The sequence below is a fragment of the Pogona vitticeps genome, chromosome 1, assembly GCF_051106095.1.
Source record: "Pogona vitticeps strain Pit_001003342236 chromosome 1, PviZW2.1, whole genome shotgun sequence".
Classification (NCBI taxonomy): domain Eukaryota; kingdom Metazoa; phylum Chordata; class Lepidosauria; order Squamata; family Agamidae; genus Pogona; species Pogona vitticeps.
In genome coordinates this window covers 71,826,309-71,847,515 of record NC_135783.1, presented here as the reverse complement: position 1 = coordinate 71,847,515, position 21,207 = coordinate 71,826,309, and the positions used below count along the sequence as shown (strand labels likewise).

General features: G+C 42.5%; 1 protein-coding gene and 1 non-coding gene across 3 annotated transcripts in view; both read left to right on the top strand.

Moving 5' to 3' along the window:
* SCAF8 (SR-related CTD associated factor 8) overlaps positions 1–21,207 on the top strand; it is a 242,353-nt gene that overhangs the window by 24,853 nt on the left and 196,293 nt on the right. For both annotated transcript variants that reach the window (XR_012085441.2, XM_020801699.3), the window contains exons 3-8: positions 234–278; positions 966–1,127; positions 2,935–3,091; positions 7,135–7,265; positions 9,511–9,687; positions 11,692–11,774. Coding sequence is in view for 1 of the 2 variants with exons in the window: in XM_020801699.3 (XP_020657358.1) it covers positions 234–278; positions 966–1,127; positions 2,935–3,091; positions 7,135–7,265; positions 9,511–9,687; positions 11,692–11,774 (755 nt within the window). In the remaining variant the exon portion in view is untranslated. The remainder of the gene's footprint in view (positions 1–233; positions 279–965; positions 1,128–2,934; positions 3,092–7,134; positions 7,266–9,510; positions 9,688–11,691; positions 11,775–21,207) is intronic.
* LOC140703647 (U1 spliceosomal RNA) lies at positions 8,508–8,671 on the top strand. Its single transcript, XR_012082949.1, has one exon. It is a non-coding gene; the product is annotated as a U1 spliceosomal RNA (small nuclear RNA).

Sequence of the window (21,207 nt, the reverse complement as noted above, 5' to 3'; positions counted from 1 at the left end):
GTCGGACACGACTTAACAACTAAACAACAACAAATCAGTTTCATCTACATAGTGTTACCCAATTTACCTGTATGATATCAGTAACTTGGGAATTTGGAAAATAGTGAGTCCAACAGATGTCAGATTGTTTACATATTGGATCCAACATGCATTTTTAGGAAACTTGCTGAAGAGAGGAATGAATTATTTTATTGTTACATCCACTTAAAAAAAACCCTTCTGTTTTCTTTTAGTTCTACAAGCATGTTGTACAAAGTGTTGAGAAATTCATTCAGAAGGTATGTTATTAACAAAAAATGATGTGAAATTCTATTTATAGTATTTTGTGCAGGTGCAAATTTTGATGTTTAAAAACAGAGAAAAATGATTAAGAGGTGTTGATGTTGGTGAATTTACTTCACAATGGTTATAGCATTAAAATGAAAAAAACTAATTCTGATGACAATTTAGAAGTACTTGTTTCTTGTTGTGGTAGTTATTTATTTTATTTTCAATGCTAAATAATTAAAAATAATAATTTAAAAATATTTATAGCTCACATTTTAAGACACAATATGCCCCATATGGTGGCTTACAAAACGTTAATAGTTTAAACTGTGTTATGAAATGTGTAGAAGCATGTAAAATTGTGTAATTTACGTGGATTCTATCTACATGGGTTCTGAGATAAATTGACTTTTGTAGCTGGACATATGTTCCACTTTTCTCTCTCCTTATGAACAAGGGGGAAAGCATCGTGCTGCTTGATGACACTGTTAGAGAGCTTAAAGTGTCAAACTCCATTTTATACAAAGTCAATTTAACAATATTAGATAACATATGAACAAGAAGGGTTTGTTTCCTATAGTTTTCTAGCTGTTTAAATAATAATACTTCTAAATAGCTAGTTGCTAGTTGATGTGATATAAACTATAATAAGCCGTTTATTAATAAAATGATTGTATTCTTCCTATATTTCTTTGTAGTGTAAACCAGAATACAAGGTGCCTGGCTTATATGTCATTGACTCAATTGTTCGACAGTCTCGACATCAGTTTGGGCAAGAAAAAGATGTGTTTGCGCCTAGGTTTAGCAATAACATCATTAGCACTTTCCAGAATTTATACCGTTGCCCTGGGGATGATAAGGTATGCTGTCTGCTGGTTTATTATATATATATAGAAAAACAATGATGGTATATTAGAATTTAAAAATAATGATTTTCCAACATGTTTCAAGAATTGCATTAAATTTGAGATTGTGTTGTATTTTTTGCTACTTGTGTATCAGAGAAGGATTGTAGTTTTATGTCTTGGGTCTAGGATTATAATTTTTTATACTGTTATGTTGGTGTTATTATGTAATAAACATAAATTATTCTTGTATAATGTTTATGTTATTCAGAGCATTTACGTTATCTCAGTAATATTTTTCTCAGCCATAATGATTCCAGCAAGGACAGCCAGTGATATCCAAATAGTGTAAATGGGAGTTGGAGTACGAAAGTAAAGCATCTAAAGCCATCTGATTTGATTTGCAGCTATGTAGATTTGAAGAAAAATGAATCTAAATCGTTGGCCTAAATCTTATTGCTTAGTGTAGTAGATCACTCTAAACTCAGCCCATTGGACCAGTGAGGATTTAGTGATCTCCTCTGTAAGTTCCATTGATTTGTGAGGATTTAGTGAGTCATCTCCTCTGTAAGTTCCATTGATTCAAATGGATCTACTCTAACTCTGATTTACTTTAGCATACTAAGTTGTAATTAGAGTAAGACTGTTTGAATCAATGGAACTTATAGAAGAATATAAAAATCTCCATTAGTCCAATGGGCTGACTGTACTGAGCTAAGCAACAGGATTTTAGCCATTTTGAATACTAGTATACATACTTGCAATTGTAAGTAGAGCACTAGAATAAAGAGATTTACACTAATTTTCTTGTTATAGCTTGATCTCTCTGAGGTAGGCTGCTATGGTTATTCATATTCCAGAGAGGAGACAGTGAAAAACATTTCCTTTTGGTTCCTCGTGAGTCACACTATTGAGCTAAGCCATTGTGGATCCAAAGTCAAATATTTGTTCACTGAATTAGCTCACTTTATCTTCTAAAAATGATTTGCAAATTAGGGGTGCAGCACAGACTCTCCTTCTGTTGTATACTTTATTCATTTCAAGGTTGCTATATACATTTATAGGGACGTGGTGGCGCTGCGGGCTAAACCGCAGAAGCCTGTGCTGTAGGGTCAGAAGACCAAGCAGTCATAAGATCGAATCCACGCGATGGAGTGAGCTCCCATCGCTTGTCCCAGCTCCCGCCAACCTAGCGGTTCGAAAGCATGCAAATGCAAGTAGATAAATAGGGGCCACTTCGGTGGGAAGGTAACAGCGTTCCGTGTCTAAGTCGCACTGGCCATGTGACCACGGAAGATTGTCTTCGGACAAACGCTGGCTCTGTGGCTTGGAAACGGGGATGAGCACCGCCCCCTAGAATCGAACACGACTGGACAAAAATTGTCAAGGGGAACTTTACCTTTTATATACATTTATAGTTAGCAAATTGATGAATAGCAGCTTCCACATCACGTTAAGTGGATTTCCAAATGATGGTTTCAGATTTAGATATCATGACAGAGTCAAAACAACAACCTGGAAATGCAAGAGAAATTTGATTTTCTAGCCCTGTTCCCTCTAAACTGTGCACATGCTTGCAGAGCTGTATCGCAGCTATGCACCAGCAGCTGGTGTTGATACCTGTTTAGTTCCAGTTTTGGCTGAAACCCTGCCTCCCCCATGCATGCATGAGATGATGCTCCCATGCAGTCGGGCCAAAGATTAGAGGGAACCTTGCTTTCAAGTGAATTAAAAAAACAAGTACAATTCCATAACAAGTTTATGATGATGTTTTGAAGAATTGTCCAGTACTGTACTTATACTTATCCTTTCTTCCTTTTAGAGTAAAATCGTTAGAGTACTCAATTTGTGGCAGAAGAATAATGTGTTCAAAAGTGAAATTATCCAGCCTCTACTGGATATGGCAGCAGGAATTCCTCCCCCAGTTGTAACCCCTGTCTTGCCTGGGACAGCTGCTGCTATGAGTAACAATACCCCAGGTAACAGATAACATGATTTTCTCTATCTGTATTGTCATTATTCAATACCTATTTCTTTATGAATTGATTGGTATTAGCTCAGATTGGATAAATGATGGTACGTGACTTTGTTGAGGATTATGATTGCATTATTTCCTGATGTATTCATATGTTTGAATATGAATGTGAATGTTTTACCCCTTGGATAAAGAAGTACTGTGACCATTATTTTGATATTTACATCATAGTGTTTTGTTGCGCTCTTATGCAAGAAGAGAAAGGGAGAACATCTCTGCAGTTTTTCTTTAAAAGATTTTAATCCAGTGTATGACTCAGTTAATATTTGCTCATTTAAACCTCTGCTTATTAAAACACCCTGTATAAAAAATTCTGAGCATGACACTATTTTCATATTAGAAGACAAACTTCTTTTGAGACCATTTCTTTTCCAGTAAAATAAGATGCTTATATAGAAGTCACTGTAGTCAATAATACTGAACAGTAGCCTTATCCCACCTGGCAATGTCTATATGCATTTGTCTAGATGGTAGTTTATGGTGCCAACACATCTCAAAGATGTATGCAGCTTCACAGTGGGAAATATATAAACATGCACAAATTGTATCTGTTGTGCAAGTTACTCTACAGTTTGTTAAACAGAAAAAGTGTCATTAGTGTACATATTATTGTAATAGCTGCTCAAATGTAAAAACAGCAATTACCAGTTATGAATAACTTGTTACAACAAAAATTCACAAGCCTTGCAAGCTGTGTGAGTACATCAGAAGTGGGCAGCTTCAGTAGCTCTGAGATCCTATGCCATATTTATGTACTTGGATCCTATTTCAGGTGTATCTCCAGCTTGTTTTTAGCACATCAACAACCAGAATCTAAAAAAACTCTCTTCAGCTCGTCAGAAAAATTTTATTTTCGCTTTAAAACAAGACACTTTGTTTAAGGAGGAATCACAGTTCATGCAAGGTTCCAAGAGGACAGTTCAGTAGTCAATGCTCACTGTATTTGAAGTTTTTTTTTTTTTTTTAAAAACATGATTGGTCACTGTTTGATCAGATAGTTTGAAGCATATATGGAAACTTCTAAAAAAGCTTGTGCTTGGATCTGAGACTGCAGAATTGTTACAGACTGAAAATAGCAAAATCCTTGGCCACATATAGTTTTCCAATTTAGTTGAAAATGAAGTACCGTAAGCTGTTGACATAACTGGGTTCATGTACAAGAATCTGTGGAGTAATTTGTTGTTGTTTTTCAACATGTCAATCAGAATTGAGGATTTTTTTAGTTATCTTAACCCTGCCTGTTGGCATGATGGTAAAGAAGTAACAAACTTTTACATTAGTTCTAGAAACTTTCAAAACTGTTTGTAGCTTGGTTGTGGATAATGAGTAATTAATTTATTAGGAAAAAAACATTTCTCTTAAACACAAAGGGGAAAATCTGAGCATGGATTAAATCATTTGTAGATGTGGCAAGTAATCAAATACAGTGGTGCCTCGCTTAACGAGTGCACCGTTTAACGAAAAATCCGTATAGCGATCCCTTTTTGGGGATCGCTATACGGATCAGCCCCAATCGCCGCACTCGCTTTGCGACGGTTGGGGCTCCGGCGGCCATTTTGGAGCCGCCGAACAGCTGATCGGCGGCTCCAAAATGGCCGCCGCATGACCCGAAATGGCCCCTATCAGCGTTTTCGCGACCTCCGTAAGCAAGGGGAGGGCGCGAAAACGCTGATAGGGGCCATTTCGGGTCATCCGGCGGCCATTTTGGAGCCGCCGATCAGCTGATCGGCGGCTCCAAAATGGCCACCGGACGCGAAAACATCGCTGGAGGGGTAAGTTTGCACACTTATTGGAACGCATTAAACTAAGTTTAATGCGTTCCAATAGGTTTTACTTACCCGCACAGCGATGTTTTCGTATAGCGAAGGTTAATCCGGAACGGATTAACCTCGCTATACGGGGCACCACTGTAGTGTAATTTAAATAAGATTTGACAGGATCACGTATACATATATGTACACAGTGGAATCGTTCTTACCCCAAGTCATACAGACACTCATGCAAGTGTGTGCATAGGTTCACACACAGACACACACTATTTACTAATTCACTGCATCTCTCAAATAAATCCGGAAACATCTTGATCAAAGTATTATTTAGCTCTCATTTGTTATTTATAGACAGGAGGAACCCCTATAAACCCCCCAGAAATACGTATTTATATGTTTTTCCACTGTGTATTAACCAGAACTGACCATTAGTGACAGCAGGAGACCATGCAATGTATAGTGTTCAATACTTCTATGTTTCTTGGTGTCCAGAGTGTGGACTTAGAACCAGTCCTCTGTGGATACCATGGTCCAACTGTGAATATAAACATATACATCACATAGGCAAAGAGACATACATTTTCCTGCTCTCACTGTCTCATCTTCCTTCTGCTCGTCTTGGAATTTGAAAGTGGGGAGGTTTAAGACTCCACTCTGCATGCCAGGTTCATTTTGTACTATTAGCTGAAATCCTGTTGCTTCACAAATTGTGTTGTACTATACCAAAGTATGAGTGACACACGGATAATTAAACTCACACATTTTCTTCCCTAGCAAAATTATGGCAGTAGTGATGCCATGTGAGGCAGGTAGAGTTAGTGGGAGCTCCGGGGCAGCTTGGATGCCTACAGCAGAACACGTAAGATCTCCCCAAGGACAACATACAGCATATAACACTGATAGCCTATGTGCTGTTTAGGGAAACCGTATCAAAGCTTATGCATGCAAGAAATATGAAGAAGTATGAGGACAGAGGGATGTGCTGGCGCTGTGGGTTAAACTGCAGAAGCCTCTGTGCTGCAAGGTCAGAAGACCTACAGTCGTAAGATCGAATCCACACGACGGAGTGAGCTCCCATCACTTGTCCCAGCTCCCACCAACCTAGCAGTTCAAAAGCATGCAGATGCAAGTAGATAAATAGGTACCACCACGGTGGGAAGGTAACGGCGTTCCATGTCTAGTCGCACTGGCCACGTGACCATGGAAGATTGTCTTCGGACAAATGCTAGCTCTGTGGCTTGGAAATGGAGATGAGCACCGCCCCCTAGAGTCGAACACGACTGGACAAATTGACAGGGGAAACCTTTATCTTTACTTTACCTTATGAGGACGGATATGGGAATTTGTGACATTTTAGAATCATAGAATAATGAAGTTGGAAGGGGCCTGTAAGGCCATCGAGTCCAACCCCCTGCTCAATGCAGGAATACAAATCAAAGGATATCAGCCACATGGTTATCTAAAAATTTTTAAAAGCCTCCTGTGTTGGAGCACTTATAATTTCCCTTGCTTCAGATTAGCTAGCTGATAGTGTTGAAATGGCCATTCCGTATGATAGTTTATAGGTTGTGCACTTGTGTTATGTTGAAGCAGGAGTTGCTTTTCTTTTGTTGTTTGCTATCCTTATGAGTGATGGTGAAGCAGATACTAATTCTGCATAGTACAATCAATCATAGGCACATTCTTAATATTCATCAGCTTTATATTAACATATAAAACACTTGTGAAAGCATAGTAAAAATGTGTGAAACAACTGAAAGGCATTAATACACAAAAACATTATATTTCAGATATTTTTTATAAATAAGACATAGAAAGAATTCTGAGCGGCACCTGTGCCCAGTCTATCTCACTGTCTTGAGTATTGTAATCATTCCAGTTTATTCTAATTGAAATACACGAACATTTAAACTGTGCCTTCTGACATGTGTCTTCTTGAAGATGACAAGGTGTTTTTTTTCAGCCAGCCTATTTTTCCATAAATATTTGTTCTTCCTGTTGTTGGAGGGATAGACGCTGTCTGCTGTTCCAGTTCTTGGCAGTTTTTAATTTTGTTAATGTAGTCATATTGTTGGGAGATCTGTTTTCACATGGTTTGCTGTAAACTCTTTCTGGACAAAGATGTAAATAATTTCATTCCATTTATATCACTGGACTTTTGTCATTTTCTAATAATAAGTATGGGAGGAAAACGTCCTGACATTCTCCTAATTTTCAGGGACGCCTGTGACACCTGCTACACCAGCCAATGTGATCCAAAGTTTACCTGATCCTTGGGTATCTCAGATAACCAATACAGATACTCTTGCTGCTGTAGCACAGATTCTACAGAGTCCACAAGGCCAACAGGTAAATTGTACTTAGTTTTTGTTTTCATTTCTCTTAAATTTAATAGTCATGCTTTTTCATTACTTTATGGTTAAAATCATCCATGAATGATGTGAAAGCAAGTTAAATTCAAGGATCTAGCTAGAGATCTTTTGAATTAATGCAACTTGAAAATTGGTTAATACTTTTTAAAATCCAGTTGATTCAGTGATTCTTCCCTAGTTGAGGATAAGTGGATTCAAGCCTAAATATTTATTCTACATTTAAACCCTGTTGTGTACCAACAGTTGATTATTAATAAATGTCACCAGTGCATAAATAGTTGTTACTGAAAACCTTGTTTATTTTGGAGTATGGCCAGAATCCACAAGTTGATTTACCATATTTTTCGCTCCATAAGACGCACTTTTTACCCCCCAAAAGGGGGGGGGTAAAGTGTATGCGTCTTATGGAGTGAATACTATAAAAATGGTTCAAAACCTCTTCAGCCAGCCCCACCCAGATGCCTCCCGCAGTTCCACCACTGTGGCGGAAGGCCTCCAAACCAGCACCAGAGGCTGCTCACTGTGGCAGCTGCATTGGACCTTGCTGCTCCACCATCTGAGCTGATGGCTTTCCAGGATCTGCCTCCTGGAGCCCACCTGGAAAGGTGTTCTTCCCCCAATCCTCCAGTGCACAGATATTAGCATATCTGCCTGCATCTGCCTGCTTACGTCACCCAGATGGCTTCTCTATTGGAGAAGCAAAGCAGGAAGGAGGAGTCTCTTTCCGTTCACCTTCTGCAGAGAAGTTAGCTGGGGGCTACAGCAACTCTCTACAGATGGCAGCTTTATTATCCTTTATGTATACTGTATATTGGAAAAAATGACAGCTGTTTTGGGCTTTAGTTTGCAAATCTTTAGTTTGCAAAGGATAATAAAGCTGCCATCTGTAGAGAGTTGCTGTACTCCCCAGCTAACTTCTCCACAGAAGGTGAACGGAAAGAGACTCCTCCTTCCTGCTTTGTTTCTCCAATAGAGAAGCGATCTGGGTGACGCAAGCAAGCAGATATGCGAATACCTGTGCACTGGAGGATTGTGGGAAGAAAACCCAGCTCCTGATAGGGGTCCCACGGGGCACCCCAAAACACTGAGCTCTCTTGGCCTCTGATGGGACTGGGGCTGTGCAGCCCTGTTCTGAGTGGGAGATGCAGCCAGGAGGGTCACCATGTCTTTGGGGGCAGGGCACAGAAGGGGGCAGGAGGTGCAGGGGCCATTCCAACTCATACTTACCTGGCAGGGGAGATACCATGATCATGAAAATGGTTTTCCCAGAGCAAGGCTCATCCATTGCACTTTGGGTGTGCTGATCCCTGTGATTTCCCCAAATGTGGGAAAGTCAACTGCATAAGTTGTGGTAGTGGGGAACTGTGTTTGTGCTTTCCCCTGGTCTTTCTAGAATCACTTTGATCTCTTTCCTTCTCACCAGGACCTACTGCAAGGGCAGCGAGTCATGGTGATGTCTTATATTGTATCCCCCCTCTTTTTCTCCCCAGTGGCAAAGGAACAGGGCAAAAGGAGTCACCATGATCAGGAGCCAGGGGACTGCTTTGACTCCTTTTGCCCTCTTCCTTTGCTGTTGGAGAGAGAAAGAGGGGGAATGCCATCCAAGACCCACTGCATTCCCAAAGGCCATGCAGGCGAGGGGATCATTTTTCCCCATACTGCTTTTGCAAAGACAGTCTCGGAGACTTGGATTTGGCATTCTCCCTCTTTCTCTCCCCAGTGGCATGGGAAGAGAGCTATTTGGTTCAGAATATTTTTTCTTTGTTTTCCTCCTCTAAAAATTACATGCGTCTTATAGCCAGGTGTGTCTTAAGGAGCAAAAAATACGGTATATTACTTAGGGGAAATGGTGGAGGTCATGCAGAACAAAGTGCTGGTTGTATTTTTGGGTGTATGCCCAAAATGCTGCTAGCGCTTTGTTAAATATTTGGTAGTTTGCCATTGCTGCTTACAAAGGCATAGATTGGCTATAGGATTGTAGCCTGTATCTCAATGCATCACAGTTTTTTTTTTAATTTTTCTTTTAAAATTCAGTTTAGTATTGAGCTGATGGAAGAATTTTGTTCATTTTTTTCTTTTTTTGGTTTGTTGGTGTTTACCATCCTTATCTAGGCTAGCATGGTAAATAATGTCAGAATTTATGTCTAGCACAGGATAATATGTATGATGTTGCAAAAAAGTAATAATCTGTAATTCTTCTTTTCTCCTGTGCCTCATTTTAGCTTCAGCAATTAATACAGACATTGCAAATGCAACAGCAAAAACCCCAGCCATCGCTGCTTCAGGCGCTAGATGCTGGTCTTGTTGTTCAGTTACAAGCCCTCACTGCACAACTTACAGCTGCTGCTGCCGCCGCCAATACACTTAATCCACTAGAACAGAGTGTCTCTTTCAATAAGGTAGCAGTTGATTTACCGACTTTGAAGAAATCTTTTAGATTGTAACTTTGCATATACAGAATATTGCAAGGTCACTGCAGATATTCATAGGCTTTTCAGTTTTACGTTTCTTTTCAGTCCCAAGGGCTTAATACTATACACACACACACACAACCAGTTTATAAGGTCTGGTTTAAACCTTGACCTAAAAATGTAAAACAGCTTTCCTCATACAAAACTATATGGATGGTCCAATAACCATATTGGCTTATTGAATGCCTGTCTGTTAATATATCACTGAATGTGGGTCATAGATCACTTATGGGCACCCAAGTAACCAACATTAAATGTGTTATTGGCTGCATGTGGGTAACAGGTTTTGATTTGCAAATTTTAAGGAAGAAGGTGGGGTGAAAATATTTTAAATAAATAAATATATGAAAACATGTCCAGTGTTACACTGAAGACAAGTATTAGGTGTAGCTCTAGAAGGCATTGATTTGTGGTTGTTGTAGGTTTTTCAGGCTGTTTGGCCGTGTTCTGGATGTTTTTCTTCCTAATGTTTTGCCAGTCTCTGTGGCTGGATTCTTCAGAGGACAGGAGTCAGAACTCTGTCTGTGCTCTGGTGCAGTTATTTATATCTGTGGGACTATAATACTTTACTATCCCACAAACTGCACCAGAGCATAGAGTTTTGACTCTTGTCCTCTGAAGATGCCAGCCACAGAGACTGGCGAAACACTAGGAAGAAAAACCTCCAGAACATGGCCAAACAGCCTGAAAAACCTACAACAACCATTGGATTCCGCCTGTGAAAGCCTTCGAGAATGCACTGATTTGTATTATATTTTTTGCTGTTATATTCCTAACCTGTGTTTTAGCTTTTAAAAAACCATCTTACATGTCAAGTACGGTTTTCTGTGTAGAAGACGCTGCTTTTTCCTAAAATTGTTACACTGAAAATTGAGAGGCGTCTTTTACACGGAAGTAAGCTGAGAAAGCTGAGGAGAGAACAAAACGGTCTGTACCTTGCCTCTGTAAACAGGCTTCCTTCAATCATGAGGCTTAGTGTCCTAGAGTCTTAGCTTCCTCCAGTCACAAGCCTTATGGAACTGACATCACCTAATGCTGAACAAACCAATTGGAACATACCTCATTGGAGGTGGAGCCTGTAGGTTCAGATTCAACAGAGATTCAAAATGTCCACCGTTCTGAGCCCAGAGGCTGAATCCTCAAAGCTAAGTTTTCTTAATTTTGGGGTTAGAAAAGTGTGGGGCGGTGTCTGATAAACAGGGACATGTTATAAACGGAAAAATACGGTAAGTACAATGGGTACTATTCTGTGCTGTCACACCGCTAGTGCTTTGCTTCTGCCATTATCAGAAACCTTTTCATTAGAGATGGGGCACAGGTGGAGATAATGAGGGTGCCACCCCATGGGGACGGACGGTGCACTCACCAACGTGCTAATCCCTCAGGGTCTGCGCTGCCATCCTATCACTCCAGAGATAGCAATCACTGAGCCATTCCTGGCAGGAGGCGGGATGACAAACCTCTCTGCCAGGTTGAAGAGTGACTTGGCAATCGCAATATCTGGAATGATAGGATGGCAGTGCAGACCAGGTGGCATTAGTGCGTCGGTGAGTGGACCAGCCAGCCTCACGGGGCTGGACCCTCGTTTTCTGCGCCTGTGCGGGGGTTTTCGTATTCGAATACCTCCATCTCTACTTTTCATCTTTACGAAAGTATCAGATCCAATATTTCAGTCCTGCTTGCCCAAGTATTATTACAACTCCTTATGACTTTATTAACTAGTTTGTTCTGCCAGTGTTTGCAGAACTACGAGAGAAGTAAAATATTCTTTTCACTAACATAATGTTGAATACATCCAAATAATAAGAACCTGAAACGTTTAACATTTTTAGCTGTGATTGTTCAAGTATCTATAGCTGCTTTCTCTTTTAAACAATATATTTAATCATATGAGTATAGTACATTTCTAACATATACTTTGTTTTTCCCCAGAAGCTAATGGATAGGTTTGGGGATTTTGCGGAAGAAGCTGATATTAATGAAGAACCTAAAAAAGAAACCCAAGCTTCTCAATTGTAAGACTTTTTAATTTTAAGTTAATATTTCATTTATTGTGCTCATTAGAAATAGTTTGGAAAATGTATCTGCAATGTGATTCTACTTTTGTGAAATATACTTCAGTTTTCTAATATTTTTTTCTAGATTTTAATCAGGAAAAAAAGAGAACAACTTATTTTGCCACTATGAGTGTTTAGTACAGTGGTGCCTCGCATAACGATTTTAATTGGTTCCAAAAAAAACGTTATGTGAAACATCGTTATGCGAAACACCATTTTCCATAGGAATGCATTGGAAACCGGTTAATCCGTTCCAATAGGCACGGATTGCCGTCCTTAAGCGAAAAAACCCATAGGAAACATCGTTAAACAATACAGTGTTTCCTCCATTGGAATGTATTGTAGCTGACTCAATACATTTCAATGGCTTTGCGAAGTCAATTTTTGCAAAATTAAGTGTGTCATAAAAGGGTCAAAAATGGTTTTAAATGCTTGGATTAGCTTCTGCACCCTCTAAAATGGATGCAAAGTTAATTTGGCTTTGATCTGACTTTTCGTTAATTAATGGTGAATTTTTTCCCCCCAACTTTTGACAGCTGTCAAAATCTGGCAGCTCCATTATTTCCTATGGGGGAAGAAAAAATTCACAAAAAATTAATGAAGACTCAGCAACTGTTCTAAATTCTTGGGTTCATTAGAGGACCCCCTAAGTTGTGTGCAAACCTGATTTGGCTTTGATCTGAACTTTCGTTAATTTTTTGTAAATTGTTTTCTCCCCCATAGGAAAGCATGGAGCTGTCAGATTTTGACAGGTCCATTGGTTCCTATGGGCCAAAAAAAAAAAAAATTCACCAAAAATTAACGAAACGTCAGATCAAAGCCAAATCAGGTTTGCACATGACTTAAGGGGTCCTCTAACGAATCCAAGCATTTAGAACCGGTTTTGACCCTTCTAAGACACTTTTTTAATTGAAAAAAAAAACATCGTTAAGTGAAGCAGGGGACCTAAAATCGCATTCGTTATGCGAAGCATGGTCCCAAACTTCGCTAAGCGAAAATCGCCCATAGGAAACATCGTTATATGGTGCATATTATTTTCTAAAAAACCACATTGTTATGCGAATTCATCGCTAAACGAGGCAATCGTTAAGCGAGGCACCACTGTATTTGCTTATCCCCTAAAATTCTTCTTTTCTGTAGATTTTCAGTGGATTTAAATATTGATGTACAGTAATCTTTTAAAAACAATTTTTGCATGTAGTCTTTGTTTTGCCTACATAATTGTGGATGTTACAGTTGGCACTGCTTTGATCTACTGGCAAGAAGAAGATGTAACTTTCAATATTTTTGATTTATTATTATTATTATTTCAACTTGTATACTGCCCTGTAGTACAAATACTCTCTGGGCGGTTCACAACATGACAAATCACATTGAAATCAACAGTACAATATACGTACAATAAATGCCATTAAACAGCACTCAAAAGCTTAGTTAGAATTTGAAATTACTTCCTAATCCGGACTAAATTTTGCACATTTTTATTATTTATGAAATTTCTTTTAGGCTTAGGTACTTCATGGTGTCTGTTTAAAGTTAGGACAATTTTAATTTAATACCAAGCTCAATATAAAATGGGCTTTATTTTATGCCTTTGATATTTTTCTGCAGTCTTATTCTAGAATCAGCACATGTTACAAGAGCTTCTTTACACATTTTTCATGCTCAGAACAGCTCTCTCCATAAAATTAGGCTGTAGCATAGGCTCAGATCAAATGTATGTATCTCAGCTTATTGAGATAAACATGCTTTCTGATACACTAGTAATTTACATATATAACATGTTTATTTTTCTTTTAAAAGATTTAGATACAATAGTAGATGCCATTCAATTGGCCTAATGGTCACATACGTTTTTGTTCTGTTTATTTACTGTATGTGTGTTTCTTCCTTAATGCCTGTGGAAAAACAGTCTTTCAAAGAATTTGGTCAGCAGTACAAGACTTTAAAGGAATTGTTCCCAGAAACGGTCCAAAAGCCAATAAGCTGGTATAATCAGGAAGGCCATGTACTTCCTGTAACCAGATCCAGTCAGCAGCCTGAAATTTCTGAAAAGTAATTAGGAAGTAGGTGAAGGAATGGCGGTGGAGGTAGAACATGGCCACGTAGGAGAAGAGAGGTTACATATCTTACATCTATCCCCTCTTCTAGTCCTACCCCCAACCAAATGGTATCAGGTGACCATATCAGCAAACCCTCGAGCCACACAGTGCTGTTGATGAACGGCAGGTCAGTACAGAATAAGACTGCCCTCACCCATGATGTAATTCTGGATGAGGGTGCTGACCTGGCATGCATTATTGAGACCTGGGTGGGAGAGGAGAGTGGCTGCCTCCTCTCTCAGCAGTGTCCTTCTGGGTACTCGTTCCAGCACCAATGTCACTCAGAGGGTCGGGGAGGGGGAGTTGCTATAGTGTATAGGAGTTCTGTCTCTTTGACCAGGCTTCCTATCCCTTTGAGAGGAGGTCTTCAAGGCCTGTATTGTGTGTTGGGCTTACAAGACAGATTGGGGATTTTGTTGGTGTACTGCCCACCCTGCTGCGTTCCAACAGTCTCCCTGCCTGAGCTGATGGAGGTAGTCTCAGACCTGGTGTTGAGGGCTCCCAGGCTGTTGGTGTTGGGGAACCTCAACATCAATACCGAGACTGCCTTGACTGGAGCGGCTCAGGATGTCATGGCCGCCATGACAACCATGGGGCTGTCTCAATGTGTCATCAGCCTGACACATTAGAAGGGCCATACCTTGGACCTGGTTTTCTCAACTGGACTGGAAGATGGTGGTTTGGATGTGGAGGGGCTGGTTGTGTCATGGTCAGACCACTTCCAGGTCAAATTTACTCTATTAGCATCTCCCCTCTGCAAGGGTGGGGGATCTATTAAGATGTTCCACCCTCGGAGACTATGGATCCGGATGGTTTCCTGAACGCTCTGGGGGATTATCCGTCTGATATGGTCAGCACTCCTGTCGAAGCTCAGGTCACCCTATGGAATAGGGAGATGACCTGGGAGGTTGACACGCCCTGCCCCTTCTCGCCGAGCCCAGACCGCTCCTTGATATACTTCTGAACTGCGGGCGAGGAAGCAAGAGGGGATACAGCTGGAGTGCAAGTGGAGGAAATCCCGCTGGGAGTCTAATCGAACACGACTTAGACCCCATTATTGGGCTTACTTCGTGGTAGTACGGCTGGCGAAATGGCAATATTACTCCAGCTGTATTGCTTCCTCAGAATGTTGTCCAGCAGCGCTGTTTTGGGTGGTCCGGGATCTTCTTCAACCGGGAAATCCAGTGGAGGTCCCGGACTGCTCATCAGCTCGCTGTGATGAGTTTGCCATTCATTTTGAAGCAGAAATTGCTCAGATTTGCAGTGGATTGGATTCCACCATTACTGCAGAATCAGAGGATGTGTCTGGTGTACCATGCTTAGGTCAAGTATTAATGGATGAGTTTCAATTGTCGAGACCTGAGGATGTGGACAGGGTGTTTGGATCTTTCCATTCTACCACCACTCCGCTCAACCCTTACCAATCTTGGCTAATTGGAAGATCTGTCAGGGGGGTTCGCACCTGTGTCCAGGAGGCCGTGAACGCCTCTTTGAGAGAGGGAGTGGTCCCTACCGCCTTGAAAGAGGCGGTAATTCGACCACTCCTTAAAAAGCCTAACCTGGACACAAGGCTGGTGGTTAAATACCGAGCATTGGCAAACCTCCCTTATTTGGGCAAAGTGTCAGAGTGGGTTGTGGACAGGCAACTCCAGGCGCTGCTGGATGAAACAGATTTTCTGGATCCATTTCAGTTGGGTTTCAGGCCTGGTTTTGGTACGGAGACTGCCTTGGTTGCCCTGTATGATGACCTTTGCTGGGAGAGAGACAGGGGGAGTGTGACCCTGTTGATACTCCTGGACCTCTCAGTGGCTTTCGACACCATCGACCATGGTGTCCTTCTGGATAGGCTGGCTGGGTTGGGAGTCAGGTGCACCACTTTAGGGTGGTTCCGCTCCTTCCTGGCTGATGGTGTCCAAAAGGTGGTGCTGGGGGACAGTTGCTCTGTCCCATGGCATTTATGTCATGGGGTTCCTCAGGGCTCAGTACTGTTCCCCATGCTGTTTAACATCTACATGGAACTGCTGGGAGAGGTCATTAGGAGGTTTGGGCTGAGGAGTCAGCAATATGCTCTGCCTCTCGTTTTCCACCAATCCAGGTGAGGCGGTTTCTGTGCTGAACTCATGTCTGAACCTGATAATGGACTGGATGAGGGTTAATAAATTGAAACTCAATCCAGACAAGACGGAAGTGCTGTTATTGGGTGCTTCGGCAGACAGGTTGGAGGGCCATTTCCCTGCCCTGAATTCCCCCTAAGGGACAGGGTCCGCAGCCTGGGGGTGCTCCTGGACCCCAGTCTAACTTTGGAAGCCCAGATGGACTTGGTGGCCAGGGATGCCTTCCTTCAGCTGCGGAAATTATATCAGCTACAGCCCTACTGGATGAGCGGAGTCTCATGACAGTTATACTAGTAACATCTCTTATAGATTACTGCAATGCGCTGTATGTGGGGCTGCCTTTGAAGACGGTCCGGCGACTGCAACTGGTCCAGAATCGAGCTGCGTGGCTGATGAGTGGTGGGGCCACTAGGGAACATATCAAGCCGGTTCTGTTTAAATTAGATTGGCTATCAGTTGCTGCCCGGGCCCAATTCAAAGTGCTTGTTTTGACATATAAAGCCCTAAATGGCTTGGGCCCTGGATATTTGAAGACCGCCCCCTTCCATATGAACCTATCTGGCAGTTAAGTAGCCCGGGGGCCCTTTTGAAAGAGCCATCTCTCAAGGAGGTAAGAGGGATGACTTGTAGACAAAGGGCCTTTTTGGCAGCTGCTTCCAGACTATAGATCACCCTCATGACTGAGATTCGTCTGGCACCGATGCTGATTACATTTCGGTGCCAGGTCAAAACCTTCCTGTTCCAGGAGGTTTTTAATTGAAATAATATCAACTATGGGTCCTGATGGCAATTTTTAGAGTATCTATTTTAATTGTATTTTAATTGTTTTATCTTTTAAATTGTATTTTAATTGTTATAAGCTGCCCGGAGACCTTTGGGTAGTGTGGGCAGCATATAGGTTAAATAAATAAAAAAAATAAAAAAAATTAAGTGCAGCTAGTCCAGAATGCTGTAGTCACGCAGCAATCCTGCTGTAGCATTGTGGCCCAACTGAAATTCCTGAATATTTTTCAAGGGTAGTTTTCTGTCTCATAACTGGAATCTTAAGAGCATCTGTGGATGTGTTTAGAAAAATAGGTTCTGGGAATTTCAAATGATAAATAAAAGACCATACATGCTGTTTAGGGTATGCTCTTGGGATGTTCAGAAAACATCCAATTCTTCATCGTGGTCTTCTGTGAATGCACAGAGAAAGGGTTATGTCAGCGCCAGCGTTGGTTCCTTCAGAATGTTCTCTAGCTCTGCAGAAAAGAAACATAGTTTAAGATAGCCTACACTGCGCATGCTCCGCCCGCCCAATCCTCAGTTCCATTTCTCCACTGTGCGAAGTGGTTCCTTGCTTCTTAGCTCTGCTAAATTAGCTGTTTTTCTATGATCTATCTCTGTTTTTTTCTGACTTGGCGTGCTTTTTGGACTTTCCTGCTGATCGGACTTGGCTTTGACGATTTTATTGCTTCTAGGGACTCTGTGAATGCTCCCGTTCCCGCCCTTTTTACCGGCCCTTCCTGGTCCTCTTGCCTCTGCCTCTGCCCCCCCCCTCTGGCCCCTTTAGTCGGTGTGTCGTTTGCTAAAATTCCTTACCACGACGGGCACGACACTTGCCTTTTCTGTTTAGGGGAAACCCATTCTCCTCAGCATTGCGAACATTGCAAAGCATTTACCAAAGCTGCTCTGAAAGCGTGGCAGCAGCAGCTTAAACTACACTTGTGGGACTCTGCTCTCTCAGCCTCTAAACCATCGACTATGGAGCTCCCAGCCTCACCTACCACTCCTCGTCCTGAGAGTAGTCCCCAACAGTTACCTGGGGTTGCTCCTTCTGAGGGTTCTGCTGCCAAACCACCTAAAAAAGCTGCAGTTAAAAAAGCGTCTTCTTCCAAGGCTGCTGCAGCGCCCAAGCCTGCAAAGCAAGCGAAGACAAAACAACCAGTCAAAAATAAATTCTCCACGCAGCACCTTCCTTCCATCTCTTCGGCTCTCCCCTTGCCGATCCTAGAAGACTCCTCTAGGGATAAAGATTCCATGTCGGAGGCAGCTCCTTCCCTCCCTCCAAGACAACCTGAGCCAATTGTACCCCTTGGCGCGCTTTCCCCGACGCCAAGCCAGCTTGTCCAGGTCACTGCAAGCTTGGGTTCAGCCCCTCTTAGCCCTGTTTCCACTGGCTCCTTCAGTTTCTCCGGTTCCTTCGCGTTCGAGTCCACCTCCGAAGACACCGGAGAAGAGAAAACGTTCCAGCGATCGACGTCAATCGAAGGAGTATGGAGGCAAGCGGTGTTCTCCACGTCGACCCAGGTCTTCCTCAGAGGAATCTACCACGTCGGGGTCGAGGCATAGAAGGCATCAACGTCGCCGCAAGAGGGACTACACCTCGTCCTCTCCCTCCACATCGTCAGAACGCCATCGACGTCGTCATGTAAAATACATCTACGTATCCTCGTCTTCCTCCGCGTCGACCCCCCCTAGGAAGCACCGACGTCAACACAGGGACCAACCGAGCAAGCCCTCTCAACCAGCTCTGCTTGCGCCTAAGCCAGCAGGACTCCTACTATGCCTGTTTCTATGGCCACCCCGCTACCGCCTCAACAACGTACTACTGTTCTACCCCTCAATATCCACCCTTGACGTCCAGACAGGGGCCATGAACTTTCATCAGATGATGAACTGCCTTTTTCCTCTCATGGTTCTGATTCTGATCGTGACCTTCCTCAACAGCCAAAAGGGGACGAGTTGCCAGTGGGGGAAACGGTCGAGTCCAATATAGGTGATCCACATGACTCTTCCCCCTCGGAGGTTTTCTCCTCTTATTCCCAAATGCTGTCAAGGCTTGCAAAGACACTGAAGTTGCACGTAGATTAGCCTGCTCCACCAGAGGAGGATCTTATCTTTGGAGATATTAACAAAGAACGCTCCCCGCCTCCTAGTTTATCCTACCTACCAGCTTTGCTAAAAATTATAAAAGAGCTTTGGGACCATCCTTTGGTTGCAGTCAGCCAACACAGACGCACTGAAAACATGTACAAATTAATGGTGACGATGCTAAATTTCTCCTAAAACATCCAGTTCCTAATTCGCTCATTGTTGAAACTAGCTGCACCAGACCAACAGGAAGAGCTCATGTTATCCCTACAAACAAGGAGGGTAAACATTTGGAAATGATTGGCAGACGCATCTATTCCCTTATCTCCTTTTAACTTCGTGTGGCCAATTACCAAACCGCCTTAGGTGCTTATCAAAAGCAACTGTGGCTGAAGATCCTTCCAGGCTTGCAATTGCTTCCAGAGGATGTTCGACAGGGATACCTTAATACATTTGAAGAAGCACAAACTGTATCCAAACATCAAAGGATCGCTACCAGGCATTCAGTGGAGGCTGCTGCTAGGGTCCTTGTCTCATCTGTAACCCTTCGTAGGCACGCTTGGCTTCGCTCCGCCAACATTTTAGATGATGTTAAAACTAAAGTTGAAAATCTTCCCTTTGATGCCTCTGGCCTCTTTAATGAAAAAACTGACAGCTATCTGGAAGAACTACCTAAAGCTAAAAAGATGACTAAGTCCTAATATATTCAGCCTCAACCACGATTCAACAGGTACCAATGGAGAAAGCCTTCCACTCAATATAATCCACCTTCACAACAATTCAGACAGTTAAAAGCTCAGTCTCAGTCTAGATCTTCTCAGGGTGCTTCTTCCACCCCTACTTACCGTGCACTGCCTTCTCAACAACGTCAGTCTTATAAAGCCCCTGCAAAGAAAGACAAGCATTATCTTTGACTCCGGGACGTTACTACCATCCTCCACTCCCACAACACGACTACAACCTTTTTTCCGAAACTGGTCCACCATTACAGCAGATTCCTGGGTTCTAGACATTATCCATTCCGGCTATCATCTGGTGTTTATAGAATATCCTCCTCTAGGTCAGGTAGAACTCACTTCATTCGACCCTACCTTAGAGGAGGAGGTTTGCTCCTTACTAAAAAAGCGAGCAATACAAAAAGTACCACACAGAGACATCGCCAATGGCTTCTATTCAAGGTATTTCGCCGTGCCCAAAAAAGAGGGCAGAATAAGGCCTATCTTGGATCTACCCTAAATACTTACCTCCATCCTCGCCAATTCTGCATGGTAACTCTGGACTCTATCCATCTTAAGAAAAGATTGGTTCGTGGCCATAGACCTCAAAGATGCATATTTTCATATAACATTTCATCCCACTCACCGCAACTTCCTGAGGTTTGTCTTCCAAAACGTCATCTATCAGTTCCTGGCCCTTCCGTTCGGTCTCGGGATGGCACCTCGAACATTCGTGAAGTGCATGGCGCCTGTCGCAGCTTACCTGAGGCTCCATGGTGTCGATGTGTTTCCTTATATCGACGACTGGCTGATAGTCTCCCCATCCAGGTGCAGGGCCCTGAAAGACACAAGGTTCACTTTGTATGTACTCCGAAACCTAGGTCTCACAGTAAACTACAAAAAGTCTTATCTCACCCCCCCCCCACGTACTGTAAATTACATTAGTGCTACCATAGATGCCAACAAAGGTCACATCTTTCTCCCACAAGACCGGATCCGAAAGATCTTAAAGGCTGTGAAAAAATTGAAACCAGGAGCTACAGTCACCGCGCTCCATGCTCAGCATCTCCTGGGACTTATGGCATCAACAAAGCTGGGCTTAGCTCATGCCAGACTCAAGCTCAGGTCGTTACAAGTTTGGCTTCTGTCCCTTTTCGACCCACCCCGTCATCCCCAGAACAAACGTCTGCGAGTCACACCAGAGTTGGCAAGACAACTACAATGGTGGTTGTTCGTACCTCACCTACAAGTGGGACGCCCTTTCCTACCACTACAGCTGACTACCCAAGTCACCACAGACACAAGCCCCATGGGATGGGGGGCTCACTGCGGCCGTCATCGCATACGTACCCGGTGGTCTCCACAAGAACAGATGTTACATATCAACCACCTAGAGATCCTAGCGGTCATCAAGGCACTCAGAGCTTTTTTGCCCCTAGTACATGGCTGTGGTGTGCAGATAGTCACGGCCATGTACATGTGTCAACGACTGACAATGCTCTGGCCGACGAGTTGAGCCACCGCACAGTACAGATGCACGAGTGGGAGCTCAACACCTCCATTTTTCAGGATCTGTGCCACCGCTGGGGCATACCTCGTGTGGACA